Genomic DNA, 18612 nt, shown 5'->3' with positions numbered 1-18612 from the left:
CCAGATGATGGTCTTTACCTTTTTGTTTGTTCTCTACACGTGAGCCCCTCTGGTGGGGCCAACATGTGTCACCCAGCTTTAATTGCAGAGCTAGTGGTGAGCCACCTTGTTAAACTGCTGCAGCACTCTGAGGGAGGGAGATCCAGGATTTTGACCTACTGACAGTGAAGGTTCCTTCACCTTCAGCACCCTCTCTAAAGCATCTACATCCTTCCTATCATGAGGCGAACAGATCTGGACACAATATTCTAAGTGTGGTCTAAACAGGGCTTTATAGAACTGCAGCATAACCTTGTGGCTCTTAACCTCAGTCCCCTTGCTTAATGAAAGCCAACACACCATACGCCTTCTTAACAACCCTATTAACTCGGGTGGCAACTTTGAGGGATCTACGGACAAGATCCCTCTGTTCCTCCACACTGCCAAGAATCCTACCTTTAGATTGAATGTAACCTGCATTCAAATTCGATCTTTTAAAATGAATCACTTTACACTTTTCTCGGTTCAGCTCCATCTGCCATTTCTCAGCCCAGCTCTGCATCCTGTCAATGTCCAGTGGCAACCTACAACATCCATCCACACTATCCACAACTCCACCAATCTTTGTGTTGTCGGCAAACTTACTAACGCACCCTTCCGCTTCCTCATCCAAGTTATTATAAATATCACAAAGAGCAGAGGTCCCAGAATGGATCCCTGTGGAACACCACTATTCACTAAGCTCTAGACTGAATACATTTCATCTACTGCCACCCTCTGTTGTCTGTGGGCCAGTCAATTCTGTATTCAGACAGCCAAATTTCCCTCTATCCTATGCCTCCTTACTTTCTGAATGAACCTACAGTAGGGAACATTATCAAATACCTTGCTAAAATCCAAATACACCACATCCACTGCTCTACCTTTAATGTGTTTTGTCACATCCTCAAAGAATTCAATAAGGCTTGTAAGGCATGACCTGTCCCTCTCAAAGCCATGCTGTCTCTAATCAGGCTATGCTTTCTAAGTAATCATAAATCTTGTCTCTCAGAATCCTTTCCAATAATTTGCCCAGCACCATAAGACAGACTGACTGATTGTAATTCCCAGGGTTATCCCTACTCCCTTCCTTGAACAAGGGAATAACAGTTGCCACTCTCCAGTCATCTGGTACTACTCCAGTGAATGATGAGGGCGCAAACATTTTTGCCAAAGGTGCAGCAATCTCTTCCCTCATTCCCATAGTAACCTTGGGTATATCCAATCTAGCCTTGGATTTTTCTATCCTCATGTTCTTTCAAACTTTTCAGCACATCTTCCTTAACGTCAATGTGTTCGAATGTAGCAGTCTATTTCATGCTGTCCTCTCAAACGACAAGGTCCCTCTCACTAGTGACTATTGAAGCAAAGTATTCATTAAGGATCTCCCCTATATACCTCTCACTCCAGGCACAAGTTTCCTCCACTATCCCTGATCGGCCCTACCCTCACTCTGGCCATCCTCTTATTCCTCGCATAAATTTAGAACTCCGTGGGGGTTTTCCATAATCCTACCCACCAAGGCTTTTTCATGCCCCCTTTTAGCTCTCCTGAGTCTATTCTTCAGTTCCTTCCTGGCTACCTTGTAACTCTGTAGAGCCCTGTCCGATCCTTGCTTCCTTAATCGTTATTAAACTTCCTTCTTCCTTTTGACTAGATGTTCCACATCTCTTGTCATCTAAGGTTCCTTCTCCCTCTATCCTTTCCTTGCCTCAGCGGGACAAACCTTTGCAGCAAGTGCTCCCTAAACAACCTTCCATTCTGTGTCGATATGCTTGATCTTCTTGAATTTGACCTGGCAGCTTATGGTGTCGATGGTGGCCATGGTGTGGAGGTACACCATGTTGGACTGGGGTGGACGAAGGCAAAACTCAACACAACACCACCAGGTTATAGTCCAATAGATCAGAAAGCTTGTACTTTCAAATAAACCTGATTCTTAACTTACAATCTTAGCTATTGCCTTCAGAAATCTGGGCTGTAGTCCATCCTGTCTGTGTGATTTATCCACCTTCAGACTTTTCAGCTTCTCCAGTATCACCTCCTTCATGATTACCACTATACTCAACTCTGGCCCCGACTCTCTTGAAGGTCTGGGTATGTTACTGATACCTTCCACTGTGAAAACTGATCCAAAGTACATACTTGTTTCCTCTGCCATTTTTGTTCCCCATTATTATTTCTCCAGTGGTGCAATGTCCACTCTTGCCTCTCTTACCTTTTAGGTATCTTTTAAAAAAACAACATTTTGCAATTTTCTTTTGTATTACTGTCTAGGTTACTCTAATATTTTGCCACCACCGGCTATTGCTTTTTAGTAATCTTCTGGTTTTTAAAGACTTCCTAATCCTCTGGCATCCTGCTAATTCTCAAAACGTGTGATGCTTTTTCTTTTGCTTTATGCCATCCCTAACTTTCCTCATCCTCCCCTTAATATGTTTCTTCTTCCTTGAGATAAATTTATGCTGTACCTCCCAAGTTACCCCAGAAACCCGTGACACTGCTGGACTGTCTTTTCTGCCAGACTTCCATTCCAATCCACTCCAGCCAGCTCCTCCCTCATGTCTTTGTGGTTACATTTACTCAATTATAATATTGTTAACATCTAATTCCGTCTTCTCTCTCTGAAACTGCTTGGTAAATCATAATATGGTCATTGACCCTTCGGGGTTCCTTCACCTTCAGCTCCCCTAATCAAATTTGCCTCATGACACATCACTAAATCCAGAATTGCCCCTTCCCTACTCTGCTCTACTATAAGCTCCTCTAAAAAGCCATTTCATAGACATTCCTTTTCTTGAGATTCACAACCAACCAGATTTTCCCAGTCCCCCTGAATATTGAAGTCCCCCATGATTATGGTGTGAGTCTCTTTCTTACGCACATTTTCTATCTCCAGATTTATTTTCTTCCCCACGCCCTGACTACTGTGAGGAGGCCTGTAGGCAACTCCCATCCTGGTCTCTTTTTTCCTTTGCAGTTCCTCAACTCTACCCATGCAGATTCTACACCTTCTGACTCTATATTACTTATTGCTAGTGATTTAATTTTATTTCTTACTCACAAGGCAACCTAGCCCCCACCCCAGCTCCATTTGCCTGTCCTTACATACAACAGGTATGCTTGGATATTTAATTCCCACTCGTAATACTCTTGCAGTCATGGTTTTGTGATACCCACAACATCGTACCTGCCAATTTCAATCTGCGCCACAAGCTTATTTAATTTGTTTCAAACATGCATTTAAGTACAACACCTCAGTTCATTGGAATCCCGACAGTGTGGAAACAGGCCATCCGGCCCAAGAAGTCCATACCAACCCTCCAAAGCGCATCCACCCAGTCCTATCCCCTTACCCTGTTCCTATCCCTATATATATCCCATGGTTAACGCACCTAACCTAGATGTCACTGAACACTATGGGCAATTTAGTGTGGCCAATCCATCTAACCTGCACATCTTTTGGACTGAGAGGGGAAACCGGAGCACCTGGTGGAAACCCACGCAGACATGGGGAGAATATGTAAACTGCACATATATCACTGTGGTAATGGGAGGCACTGAATGTCAACTGAAAGATGGAATTGAACCCAGGTCACTGGTGTTGTGAGGTAGCAGTGCTAACCACTGAGCCACCATGCTGCCCCTATAGTAGTTGCCTTATGTGATATACCTGAGGTTAAATTCCTGACTCTTTCCATACTCTTTGTCCTATTCTAGAAACTTTAAGCCTACTATTTAGTTGAAAGCCCTAACCACAGCCCTAGTTATGTTATTTTCAAGGACAGCATGAAAGAGGTGGAGCCTGTCTCATCAAATCAGCTCCTTCTGATGCCAATGTCTCTTGAATTTGAACCCATTTTTCCCATACCGACCTGAGCCATGTGCTTACTTCTTTAGTCTTATTGACCCAACGCCAATTTGCTCATGGTATAGGTAGTAATAAAAGTTTATTACCTGATTTGGTTCTACTCTTTAATTTAGTCTGTCGCTGCTTATATTCCCTCAGCAGAACTTCTTTTGACCTAGATTGTGGACCATGACAAATGGATCTTGCCCTCCAATTCCAAATTCCTCTGCAGTCCCACTGAAATATTCTGAACTGGGGCAGGGGGAAGGCAACACATCCTTTGGGACTCTTGATCATGGACGCAGAGGAGATTGTCTATTCCCCTGACTGTACCATTCCTGATTATAGCTGCAGTTCTCTTTTCTCCGCCCCCTCTTGAGTGCCTCCCATTACCACAGTGATATGAACAGTTTGTTCAGCCTCCCTACAGCCCCCACTCTCATATACAAAGGGAGCAAAATTCTCTAACCTGTTAGATAAGCTCCTGGATCCCCCTATCTGGGTTGCTCATCCTTACACCCATAGAGTCATAGAGTTTATAGCCTGGAAACAGACCCAACTGCCCCATTTGTCCATGACACCCAGTTTTCACAATTGAACCAGTTCCATTTGCCTGAATTATTAAACTAGTCCCATTTTTCTGGACATGGAGATATGTGCGGAGAGAGTAGGGAGCCTGAGTAAGGTTCAGTTGCTGGATCACCTGCTCCCCTGGCTAATGGGAATTGCTGTTGATAGTCAATCTGGAGGCAACAGATTTGTAAAAAGCTGGACGTAAATTAGCATTTCTTCACATTCTGAGATCATTTAATCCTTGCTAACTGAAGCACTAAGAAAAGTTCTAGAAATGGAGAATTTAGCGGACAATGCTGTGAAACCTGAGTTTTCACAGTGGGTTTGTTTGGTTTAGTAACGAGACTTTTATTCAGTTGTCGTTTCTTGGCCCTGATGCTAATTGTTTCATGTGTATTTTCAGGGTGACTCTGGAGGACCCTTGTCCAGTGTGGAGAGTAATGGAAAGGTGTTCTTAGCTGGAATTGTCAGCTGGGGAGATGGATGTGCGAGAAGGAATAAACCAGGAGTCTACACTAAGGCTGAAAAGTTTCGGGAGTGGATCAGGAAACACTCTGGAGTTTAGTTTGTGCCGAATATCACTCAATCACATGCTGAGTATTTGGAATCACACTCCGCCCTGGGTCACCAGCTGCACTGATCCATCTGAGGACTGAAGTTAGGAGCACACTTTCACTTTTGCCTGTGCCAATTGATTTCTGGTATTGAAGTTCTTTTCCAACTTGTAGATAATGTACAAAATTCCATGAAGGCATCCCCATGAGTGATGATGTTCTGTGGGACGTTTGGCGACTTAACATGTTAATGAACCAGTAAATACTCTGTGTGTAATGGGCATATAGACAATGAGAACATCGACCCGGGATATTCCAGAATGCCCACCCTCCCACTTCCACACAACTCCCTCCATAAATCAATGGAATTCATGGAGTGCACTAGACGATGTGGGCAAGGACAGATGGACTGACTGGGCGGGTGGGGTAGATGTACTGTGCTGGGTGGTGTAGGATGTATGGGATTGTGTTGGTCAGGGGGGAAGCAGACTATTGGGGATTGAAGGACACACAGGCAGACACCGCATTGGGGAAGTGTGTCAGCCTGCAATGCCTTAAAATCTCAACTTTGTAAAATAATTAGATTCTCTGATGTAACAATATTTTCCATTTGTTTTTAATGTTTATTTACATTCGATTGTATGTGGTACACTTGATCAGAAAACATCTGGAACCCAGAATTATTTTCTGGAGATTAAATACTGGCACCTCCTGGCAATTCCTGAAGAATTCTACCAATTCTGTGATGAGGATACGATGGTTAATTTTTCTAACTTTGTTTGACTAGATTGACACAAATAACAACTGTGAGAATGAGTAACTAGGGTTGGCCTCATCACTGTTATGATTTATTAATTCAAGATAAACATTCTACTCAAATTTCAGCTATTTTACACAATGGAACTTTGCCCATCTCTTAATATGGAAATACGTATAGCAGGCTCCTACTCTGCCTCCTTTAAACGTCTCTTTACGGGAGTTGGACCACTTTGGTGCTCCCTGGAGAAAGAACTGGCATCAGTCAGACCTCAAGCTGTAACTTGCTTCTCTGACTTTTGACTTCAGACAGGAAGCACAGAAGGAAAGGTCTGGAAAGAGTAGAGTGCTTGTGTTAGGTTAGTCAGTGTTTCCAATGTATGAATTCTGATGATCATCCAGGTCAGATAACCAAGTATGCTGACAGTGACTGAGGAGTTCTTCCAGTTAAAGCATCTTCCTCAATCTAGTTAGAAAAAGCAAAACTGACCACTTGCATAAATCAGACTCTCTCATGAGATGAGTTGATTTAGCAGCTCAATAAACTCCTTTATCGGCACAGGGCTATGTTGGGTCTGTGTGAAAGATGTGGATCAAAGAAATGGAAGTGTCTTCTTTATACAATGTGTCTGTGTTTTAAATCTTGCTCTCTGATTTCACATTACAGGTTCTTGCTCAGCACTCTTTTTTTAATATATTAAATTTTTTCTACGTAAAATAAACAATAATCAACTGTTTTATCTTACTTGGTGTCTGGAATATTTCCCAATGTGTTATGTCTGATCATTTCCATTCATGGAATTATTAAATCCCTACAGTGTGGATTTTTGGGCCATTGACTCCACACTGACCCTTGAAACAGCATCCCACCTCAACCTACCCCATCTCTGTAACTCTGCATTTCCCATGGCTGGACACTATGGGCAATTTAGCATGGCCTATCCACCTTACCTGCACATCCTTATATTGTGGGAGGAAACCAGAGCACCTAGAGGAAACCCGCACAGACACAGTGAGAATGTGCAAACTCCACGCAGACAGTTGCCTGAGGCTGGAATCAAACCTAGGTACCTGGTGCTTTGAGGCAGCAGTGCTAACCACTGAGCCACTATGTTATTTAGCAGAATGCTATTGATTCTAATAAAACTACAGCTGTATCAAGTCATCTGATGTTAAGAAGACTTTCTTTTCCTTTTCTATCATGGGATGTGGGTACCGCAGGGTAGGCCAACATTTATTGCCTATACTTAATTGCCTAGAAGACTGTTAACTGTTTGCCACATTGCTGTAGGTCTATGGTCACATATAGGCTGACTCAGGAAGACAGATTTCCTTCCCTAAAGCCTCTTAGTCAATCAGATGGGGTTTTTTTTGACAATTGACAATGGTCACTATTAGATTAACTTTTCATTTTCAGATTTTTATTGAAATTGAAATTCCACTGTCTATCATGGAAGCATTCAATCTTGTCAATATCTGTTGCCAACTTAAAAATAATCAAGCCTGTAAACTTCCCAAAATTGATTTGGGGTCTGAATGACTTGCCTAGTGACATTACCACACTGCAGTGGTTGATCAGAGATGCCCAGCCACCATCCCATAATGGACTACAATTCAAATCACCTCTCTGGAAAGGAGGTCTGTAATGACATATTAGTGAAGTCATGAATTGATTAATTATTGAAGGTGCAGTGTTAAATTGGTGTTAAATTAAGATCCTGAATTGTTTAGCTAGTGTTATCACTGCAGCAAATTGTCAAATCAATTTTGGGACATTTACAGGCTAGGAAATTTGCAAGCTGATAACAAACAGAAATATGTTGGATAATTGTATTTTTAGAAAAAGCAACAATTCACGAACATCCGCCGGCATCTAACTGCACCCTTCTTTGACAACCCCTTTACAGGGCAGCAGATACAGGGGAACACCACCACCAAGTTACCCTCCAAACCACACATCCTCATGACCTGGAACTATACTGCCATTCTTATGCTGTCACTGAGTTAGGATTTCCTTCCTAACAGTTCTTTAAATGTACCTGCAGTTGTTCAAAGACAGCTCACCATCACCTTCTCAAGGGAACAAACAATGACAACACACTTGAGCACCCACATCCCATGGAATAATTTTTTAAAAATTCCGGCAAAATATTAACTTAGAGTCACATAGTACGGAAACAGACCTTTCAGTCCAACTAGTCCATGCCAACTGTAATCCCGATCTAAACTAGTCCCACCTGCCTAACCTTGGCTCATATCCCCCTAAACATTTCTTATTCATGTATTTATCTACATGTCTTAAATGTTGTAACTGTAGCTGCATCCACCGCTTTCTCAGGAAGATCATTCCACATATGAGCAACTCTTTGCATCAAAACATTGTCCCTCATGTCTTTCTCTAAAAATATATCCCCTAGTCTTGAAATCTCTCACCTTCGGGAAAAGTCACGTACCATTCACCTTATCTGTACCCCTCATTATTTTATAATCCTTGATCAGGTCACCTCTCAACCTCCTACCTTCCAGTGAAAAAGGTTTCAGCCTTTCCTAGAACTCAAACCCTCCATTTCCAGCAACATCCTGGTAAATCTCTTCTGAATCCTCTCCAGCTTCCAGGTTGCTCTGCTATAACACACATTTTGTTAACACAACTTCACTATAACATGATTGACCAATTGGGGACACCGTTTCTAAAGCGCGACCTTTTAAAATGTGTGTTGGTTGTAATGTGATTACATCACCAACATTTTTAGCTCTGTTTCTAAAGCACGATATTTCTATAATGTGGAGCTGCACGAGAACGTAATCATCACGTTATAGAAGAAATACCTGTAACGTTGTCCTTCCTGTAACAGGATGACCAGAACTGGATACAGTACTCCAGAAAATGCCGAACCAATGTATAATATATAACCTCTACATATCGTCCCAACTCCTAATTTCAAAGGTCTGAGCAATGAAAAGCAAGCATGCTAAATGTTGTCTTAATCATCTTATATATGTATGATGTAAACTTCAAAGAATTATGTAGCTGAACCCCTCAGTCTCTCTGTTCTATATTATGCCCAAGGCCCTACTTTTAATTTTCTTTGTTTGTTTTACCAAAATGTCATACCTGCCATTTACTCAAATTAAACTCCATTTGCCACTCTTTAGTCTATTCACCCAACTGATCAAGATCTCTTTAATAAACGTAGGGGAATGGGTCTGGCTGGGTTGCTCTTTGGAGGGTTGGTGTGGACTTGTTGGGTCCAAGGGTCTATTTCCACACTAAGTAATCTAAAAAAAATCTAATAAAAAATCTTTGTAATCTTACATAACCTTTACTCTCCACTATACCACCAATCTGAATAAATTATAATAATATTATATTAAATTAAACTCCAGTGAGACAAGCATTGGTTAGGGGAATAGAACATCAGCCTGGTCATTTAATATCATTTCAATGAGCCAATATCCCAGCTTCATTAATCACAATTACAGGTTTTATTCTGTGTTATTCCTGGTAGTCAAATGATCTGGGAATTCTTAACATTGACACAGAAACAAATACCTGATATGAAACAAAAAACTGAAGATCTGAAATATAAACAGAAATTGCTGGAGAAACTCCAGTCTGGCAGCATCTGTGGAGAAAAAGCAAAGTTCTGAAGGAGGGTCACTGGATTTGAAATGTTAACTCTGCTTTTCCTCCACAGATGCTGCCAGACCCGGGTTTCTCCAGCAAATTCTATTTTTGCATCAAATACTTAATGTTGAGCACATTGTGAAAAATAGGAAAAATTCTATTCTGGAGGTGTAGGACTTCACAGGCGACCAAAATTGGCTCTGTACTGACTGCAGTCTGAAGGCTACTATTGCTTAAGTAAACATGCAGCAGGTAGTGAGTGAATCAACAGAGTTAACTCAACAGAGTTTGGCCCTGTTTCATCGACATTTTCCCTTGTATGGTACTGTGCTAAATAAGTCAAAAAGTGTGGTGTTAGAAATGCACAGCCAGTCAGACAGCATCCAAAGAGCAGGAGAGTCGACGATTTGGGCATAAACTCTTCATCTTCCTGATGAAGAGTTTTTGCTCAAAACATTGTCCCTCCTCCTCCTCAGCCTGAATTAGAGATGCAGTGAGAGGAATGTATTTTTGGTTATTCCAGAGCAGAATCCTATCACAGAAGGACACTTAGTGCAGTCCATGGGCTGAGAGACTTTTGGTCAGCAGGGAAGTAGTAGTTGCAGATGCTCAACCAGTTCAACAGGACTTCAAATTCTAGGGCTAGAAGCAAAGTGGTTAGAAGGGATGTTGATGGAAGGATTGAGGATCAGAAAGTACTGATGGGTAAATGAAACGAGGAAAGGCTTTTTAAAACAGGAAGTGATCTGAGCTATCTGCATGTGAAAGACAATTCAATTGTAGCTTTGAGGAAAGACCAGTAGATTGGGATGAGTTAAAGTGTTAATGAGAGGTTGAATAGACATCTTCTGTGCTGGGGTTGCTTCCATGTTGTAAAGTAGTTGGTTGTTAATATTTTTAATTTGACAATGTTCAGAAATTAGCATAGACTTGTTAAAAGGAAATAATGTTTCTCATCAATGTGAAGTACTTCTTTGAAGTATGGAGAGAGATTGGTGGGAATAGTACAGTTGATGTTGCATGCTTTGGATAGATTTTCAAAAGCATTTGATAATAGGCGTGTTAGCAAAATTAAAGTCTTTAGGATTAAAATGACTGTGGCACAAAGGAAATAAAATTCATCATGTGACTGAAACCAGAGATTAAGTAACGAATACTAGTTTCACAGACCGAGAGAAGGTATAAATGATGTGTACTATATTCCACCGCTTGGAACTAAACCTTCACAGAACTATCTTTTCCTGTGAAATGTCTGGATCCTTCTCACTCTGCGTGTAAACTGGGAAAGGGTGTATAGTTTTTCTAATTCTGAAAACTCTTACATCTCAATTGATCACACATCACTATAAAAACAACTGGAGCTGTACAACCCCCTTCCATAGGGGTTTAACTACTTTTAATTTCAGGATGAAAGGTGTTGTGGTATTTTGCCATGTAGACATTTAGATGAAAGTCTAAATTTTGATTAATCATTGGATCCTTTAGATTATTCACAACTTCCATCATCACTTCAAGTTCTCTAAGTCATCCTAAATGTAACCTCAATCCCAATCCATCTCTGAACCCCTGATGTTGGTCCTCTCCTCGTGCCAATCCACCTTGTCTCACCAGAGATTTCTTGCCCTTATTGCATGCCTCTTGACCTTAGTCACTCTCACATTGCTCCTCAGCCAGACTGTCTCCCACAGTAATGCCAAGTTTTGATTGTTTTATCATAACCCAGCTACTAAACTGATCAAACCTATTAAAAACCATAACTATCAAAGCATGGTTAACACCATCACACTAACATCCCATAACACCATCAAGTTCTATCAAACCCCTCCACTTTCCAAATTATTCATGATAAATTAACTTATTTACATGGCCTCATAAAACAGACTGGAAAGAGCATGTTTACTGGGAGTCCTTTAGTGCTTGGTTAGGGAGGGAATTTGTTAGGTATGTCAAGGAGGGTTTCTTGAAGCAATATGTAAATAGTCCAATTGGGAAGGGCTATACTAGACCTGATATTGGAGAATGAGCCAAGCCAGATGACTGAAGTTTCAGTAGCGGAGCACTTTGGGAGCAATGACCATAATTCTGTAAGTTTTAAATTACTTATGGATAAAGAGAAGAGTGATCCTTGGTTGAAACTACTAAAATGAGGGAAGGCCAACTAAGACTAAATGAGGCAAGAACTGGGGAATATAAAATGCAGGTGGCTGTTGAAGGTAAATCCACATGTGGCAGTGGGAATCTTTAAAGGCCAGTAGATTAGAGTTCAGGACCAGCATGTTTCTGTGAAGGATAAGGATGGCAAGATTATTAAATCTTGGATGATGAGAAATTGTGAGCTTACTCAACAACAAAAAAAATCATACATCAGGATTAATAAAAATGAAAACTGACTGGACCCTCAAAGAATATATGGAAAACAAAGAACTTAAAGAAGGTTTTAGGGCTAAAAGGAACCATGACATAGAGCCATAGAGGAAAACAGTACGGAAACAGACCCTTCAGTCCAACCCATCCATGCCAACCAGCTATCCCAAATTAATCTAGTCCCATTTGCCAGCAGTTGGCCCATAACCTTCTGAACCCTTCCTATTCATATCCAGATGCCTTTTAAATGCTGTAATTGTTCCAGCCTCCACTACTTTCCTCTGGCAGCTCATTCCATACACGCACCACCCTCTCCGTGAAAAGGTTGCCCTTTGGGTCTCTCTTATCTTTCCCCTCTCGCCCTAAACCTGTGCTCTGTAGTTTTGGACTCCCCTAACCCAGGGAAAAGACCTTGTCTATTTATCCTATCCATGCCTCTCATGACTTTATAAACCTCTATAAAGGTAACCCCTCAACTTTCAACACTCCTGGGGAAAATAGTCCCAGCCTATTCACCCTCTCCTTGTGGCTAAAACCCTCCATCCCTGGCAACATCCTTTCTGAATCTTTTCAAGTTTCACGTATCCTTCCTACAGGAGGGAGACCAGAATTGCACACACTATTCCAAAAGTGGCCTTACCAATGTCCTGTTGAGAAGTAAAATGACCTCCCAGCTTCTTTTCTCAATGCTCTGACCTATAAAGGAAAGCATACAAAACACCTTCCTCACTGCCCTATCTATCTGCGACTCCATTTTCAAGGAAATATGAACCTGCACTCCAAGGTCTCTTCAGCACAACTTCCTAGAACCTGACCATTAAGTGTCTAAGTCTTGCCCTGGTTTGCCTTACCAATATACAGCACCTCATACTTATCTAAATTTAACTCCATCTGCCACTCCTTGGACCATTGGCCCATCTGATCCAGATCCCGTTGTACTCTGAGGTAATCTTTTTCGCTGTCCACTGCACCTCACATTTTGGAGTTATCTGTTATCTGCAAACTTACTAAATCTATCTCCCACGTTCACATCCAAATCATTTATATAAATGACAAAAAGCAGGGGACCCATCACTGATCCTTCTGGCAGACTACTGTTTACATGCCTCTAGGTTGAAAAGCAACCCTCCACCATCAGCCTGTGTCTTCTACCTTTGAGCTAGTTCTGTATCCAAATGGCTAGATCTCTCTGTATTCCATGTGATCTCACCTTGCTAACCAGTCTACCATGAAGAATCTTGTCAAACACCTTACAATGATGTCCGTGTAGATCACGTTCACTGCTCTGCCCTCATCAATCCTCTTCGCTACTTTTTCAAAAAACTCAATCAAGTTAGTGAGATATTATTTCCCACACACAAAGTTATGTTGACTATCCCTAATCAATCCTGTCCCTCAGGATTCCCTCCAACAACTTGCCCGTCACTGATGCCAGGCTCACCAGTCTATTGTTCCCTGACTTTTCCTTAGCACCATTTTTAAACAGTGGCACCACGTTAGCAAACCTCCAGTCTTCCGGCACTTTGTCTGTGACTATCGATGATACAAATATCTCAGTAAGAGGCCCAGCAATCACGTCCCTAGCTTCCCACAGAGTTCTAGGGCATATTTGATGAGCTCCTGGGATTCATCCACCTTTATGCATTTTAAGACATCCAGCACCACCAACTCTGTAATCTGGACATTTTTCATGATGCCACCATCTATTTCTGTACATTCTGTATCTTCCATGTCCTTCTCCACAGCAAAATACTCATTTAGATCTCCCCATCTCCTACAGTTCCACACATAGGGCCCCTCAAAGATCAGCAAGGTGGCCTGTTCTCTCCCTTGTTATCCTTTTGTCCTTAATGTATTTATAAAATCCCTTTGGATTCTCCTTAACTCTATTTGCGAAAGCTATCTCGTCCCCTTTTTGCCCTCTTTCCCTTTTAAAGTATATTCCTGTTGCCTTACTCTTCTTAGGATTCACTCGATCTCTGCTGCCTATACCTGACAATATGCTTCCTTTTGCATGTAGGTTTGCTCACTGAGCTGGAAAGTTCATTTCCAAACGTTTCATCACCCTACTGGGTAACATCTTCAGTGGGCCTCCAGGCGAAGCACTGTTGATAATTCCTGCTTTCTATTTATATGTTTGGGTTTCTTTGGGTTGGTGATGTCATTTCCGGTGGTGACATCATTTCCTGGTCTTTTTCTCAGGGGTGGTAGATGGGGGTCTAACTCGATGTGTTTGTTGATAGAGTTCTGGTTGGAATGCCGTGCTTTTAGGAATTCTCATGCGTGTCTCTGTTTGGCTTGTCCTAGGATGGATGTGTTGTCCCAGTCGAAGTGGTGTCGTTCCTTGTCTCTATGTAAGGAAAGTAGTGAGAGAGGGTCATGTCGTTTTGTGGCTAGTTGATGTTCATGCATCCTGGTAGCTAGTTTTCTGCCTGTTTGTCCAATGTAATGTTTGTTACAGTCTTTGTGCAGCATTTTGTAAATGACATTAGTTTTGCTTGTTGTCAGTATATAGGGTCTTTCAAGTTCATTAGCTGCTGTTTTAGTGTGTTGTCATTTACAAAATACCATGCAAGGACTGTAACAAACACTACATTGGACAAACAGGCAGAAAACTAGCCACCAGGATACATAAACATCAACTTGCCACAAATAGACATGACCCTCTCTCACTAGTATCTTTACGTACAGATAAGGAAGGACACCACTTTGACTGGGACAACACATCCATCCTAGGACAAGACAATAGACAATAGGTGCAGGAGTAGGCCATTCTGCCCTTCGAGCCTGCATCACCATTCAATATGATCATGGCTGATCATCCTTAATCATCCTGTCTTATCTCCATAACCCTTGATTCCACAATCTTTGAGAGCTCTATCCAACTCTTTCTTAAATGAATCCAGAGACTGGGCCTCCACTGCCCTCTGGGGCAGAGCATTCCACACAGCCACCACTCTCTGGGTGAAGAAGTTTCTCCTCATCTCTGTCCTAAATGGTCTACCCCGTATTTTTAAGCTGTGTCCTCTAGTTCTTCACAAGAAACTGTGAGTGTAAAGTATATCTGTAAATGCTACAGGCCAAAAATAAAGTTTGTTGAATTCTTCAGTACTATGTGACATCACTCTCATATTTATGTCGCAGAAGTTTTTACACAAATAGCCACATTTTTTCCTGGACTATGAACTGAAAATGAGAAAAATGTTACCTAGTTGGGTGATGAAACGTTTGGAAATGAACTTTCCAGCTAAGTGAGCAAACCTAGCAGAGACACGCATGAGAATTCCTAGAAGCATGGCTTCTAGGAACTCTATCAACAAACACATCGAGTTGGACCCCATCTACCACCCCTGAGAAAAAGAACAGGAAATGACATAATCACAGGAAATGATGTCACTAACCCAAAGAAACCTAAACATATAAATAGAAAGCAGGAATTATCAACCGTGCTTTGCCCCTCATTATACTAGAGCCTTATATTATCTTATATTTGAGCTTGTCTTGCTCGTGCTACATTGCTCTGAGAATCCATTACCCCCCTCATTTTCCAAAACAGCATACTGGTTTGAAATAGGGATAGCCACAGGAGACTCCTGCACTACCTACCTACCCTTCCTACCTTTCCTGGAGTTAACCCAGCTACCTGACTGTACCTGTGGCTTTTCTCCCTTCCTACAACCACCATCCATCACACTCCTTGCTCTTGTAAATTCCTCATTGCCTCTAACTGTCGCTCCAACCGATCCATTCGATCTGATAGGATTCACAACCAACAGCATTTATTGCAGATATAATGCTCAGAAACATTTAAACTCTCCCTAAACTCCCACGTCCAACAAGAAGAGCATATCTTCTTGTCATTTTTGCTTCTTCCAAGCTACAGACCCAGAAAATAGCACCGTCTTATTCCTCTACAAAACACTGCTCCAGGCTAACTTAATATTTAAGACTTAAGAGACATATCTCAATAAAACATACAATCAAGAAAGAACTCACTCTACTCACTATTGTAGATTTTTTTTTAGATTAGAATGTAATTGCTACTCCTGGAATTCGAGGAAAACACCTCCAACACCTAAAATATCTCAAAAAAGAAGCAGCCTGTTACAGCCAGAGATTTTTTCCGTTCTCCATCTTGGATTGCACAGTTCTTTTGGCTTTTATTCCAAAGTTGGTACTAGAGAGGAAAGTCAACTTAAAAGGGCGGAGGTGAAGGTAGAATGTAGACTTCGTGAGGAGGACATTGGTTACGAGCAAACCCATCATATCCAAAGGTGTGGTGAGGATCTGTTTCAATATGCTTCAATATCTGTTTCAAGCACTGCTTATGTTTAATGAGGAGGATGAAGAAGCCTTTTTCATTTCATTTGAGAAAGCAGCTTATCAAATGCAATAGTCAGTGACCATATGGGTATTCTTGATCCAAACAAAGTTGGTAGGGAAAGCTAATGAGGCATTTGCATCGCAATCAGAAAATGTACTTCAGTATAATGAGGTGAAAAATGCCAGCTTAAGTGCATATGAGCTAGTACCAGTAGCACACAGACATTTCAGGATGTACCCCTCAGTATATTAGAGTCTGTCTCAGTACCAGACACTTGGCTGTTCATGCTACATTTCCCTGAGAGTCCATTACACTCTAAAACAGTGTGTCTGTTTGCGATGGGAATAGCCATAGGAGACTCCTGAACTACCTGCCTCCCCCTCCTACCTTTCCTGGCAGTAACCCATCTAACCTGACTGTACCTGTGGCTTTTCTCCCTTCCTATAATGACCATCCATCACAACCCCTTGCTCCTGTAAATTTCTCATTGCCTCTAACTGCTGTTCCAATCGATTCGTGCAATCTGATGGGATTTGCAACCAAACACACTTCCTGCAGACATAATCATCTATAACATGGAAACTCTCCTGAACCTCTCACATCTGACAGGAAGAACACATCTTACTGCTTTAAAAAAAAACACTGCTCCAGGCTAACTTAGTACCTACATTTTATATTTTTAAATTTTAATTAAGAGAAAGATCTCAATAAAACATACAGCCAAAAAGAACTCTCTCAAAAAAAAGAGAGCAAGATTACACTTGCACTTATCTGCTCCTGGGCTGTGAGCTGTCCCAAAAAGATTCCTCCAAGGTCAGCTGTGAATGTCACTGTTTGTTAATTTTCCTTAGATGCACTCTGATGTCCAGAAATACTTGAACTCAAACAGCAAAGGAAGTAGCTCTGCAGATTCACTGTTGTGTCAGACAGCAGTGTAGGTTTCTTTCTCTTTCTCTCTCTCTCTCTCTCACTGACCATGTGGCCTCTGCTTAGCTCTCTTCCTTTTTAAAGAGCTGTTGTTTTAATCCTTCATTTCCCCAAAGTTCCAATACAATGCAACAGTTTATAAAACAGTAATTACTGCTCCTGGTATTCAAGTAAATCACGTCCAACACCTAAAATACCTCAAAAATGGAGCAGCTCTTACAGCCACAATTTTTTCCCATCCTCCATCTTGGATTACCCAGAATCCAAATGTCCTTGGTAAACAGGATTAAGGAAAACTCCAACGTGCTTTATATGTACAATAATGGACAAGAGAGTAGCTAGAGAAAACGTAGGTCCATTCAAGGCCAAAAGAGGGAATTTGTTTGTGGAGTTAGATGAAGTGGGTGAGGTCCCTAACAATATTTTGCATCTGTATTCATAAAGGAGAAGGATATGGTGGATGGTAAGTCTCAGTAGGGATATGTTGATATTCTAGGGCATGTTGATATAAAAAGTTGGTGGTGTTAGTATTTTGAAAAGCTTTAAGCTGGACAAGTCCCTCGGACTTGATGGGATCTATTATAGAATAGTGAGGAAGGCCTTTACTAGGCTCTTGTATAAATTCTTTGTATCCTCTTTAGTCACTGTAGAGGTCCCAGAGGACTGGAGATTGTTCTTTTGCTTCAGATGATCAACAGGGATAATCCAGGAAGTCACAGATGGGTCAGCCTTAGGGACAGGATTTACTCATTTGGAAACACATGAATATTTTAGCATTAGACAGCATGGCTTTGTATGGAGGAGGCTGTGTCTCACAAACTTGATTAAGTTTATTGAGTAAGTGGCAAAGATGATTAATGAGAGTAGGTCAGTAGATGTTTTCTACACGCACTTTAGCAAGACCTTTGACATGGCAGGTTGATTGAAAAGGTGAAGTCACATGGGATTCCAGTGAGCTGGAAAGATAGATACAGAATTGGCTTGGTCATTTAAGACAGGGAGTAGCGGTGGGTGTTTTTCTTTCTGGAGGCCTGTGGCCAGTGGTATTCTACATGGATCAGTGCGGGGACCCACATTGTTTGTAATATATATAAATGATGAAAGAGAACGTAGATGGTCTGTTAATAAGTTTGCGAATAACACAAAAATCGGGGGAGCTGTGGGTAGTGAGGACAATTGTCATAGGATACAGTAGGATATAGGCTGGAAACATAGCCAGAACAACAGCAGATAGAGTTTAATCTGTAGAAGTGTGAGATGATGCATTTTGAAAGGTCTAGTGTGGGATGGAAGTCTACAGTAAGTGGCAGAATCCTTTAGAGGTATTAACATACAGAGGGATCTAGGCATGCAGGTCTAGTTCCCTGAAAGTGCAACACGAGAGGATAAGGTGGTCAGGAAGGCGTATGGCATACTTGCCTTCAATGGTCAGGGCATAGGTTACAAAAAATGGCATGTCATCCTTCAGCTGTATAGAACTTCAAGTCGGCCACGTTTGGAATATTGTGAACCATTCTGATCAGCACATGATCTGGAGGACGTGGCAGTTTTGGAGACATTACAGAAATGGTTTATCAGGATGTTGCCTGGCTTTAGAGGGAACAAAACTGAGAGACGG

The 18612-nt window shown here is 41.5% G+C and overlaps 1 protein-coding gene across 1 annotated transcript in view; it reads left to right on the top strand.

The window, feature by feature from the left end:
- LOC140494071 (suppressor of tumorigenicity 14 protein-like) overlaps nt 1-6496 on the top strand; it is a 121599-nt gene extending 115103 nt beyond the window's left edge. Inside the window, exon 19 of the mRNA XM_072592986.1 lies at nt 4845-6496. Within this exon, the coding sequence (XP_072449087.1) occupies nt 4845-5006 (162 nt within the window). The 3' untranslated portion in view covers nt 5007-6496. The remainder of the gene's footprint in view (nt 1-4844) is intronic.
- The last annotated feature ends 12116 nt before the right edge of the window (nt 6497-18612 follow it).

This window comes from Chiloscyllium punctatum, chromosome 23 (assembly GCF_047496795.1).
Source record: "Chiloscyllium punctatum isolate Juve2018m chromosome 23, sChiPun1.3, whole genome shotgun sequence".
Lineage (NCBI taxonomy): Eukaryota > Metazoa > Chordata > Chondrichthyes > Orectolobiformes > Hemiscylliidae > Chiloscyllium > Chiloscyllium punctatum.
Note: the sequence above shows the minus strand (reverse complement) of the source record. Positions and strands in the feature narration are given on the sequence as shown.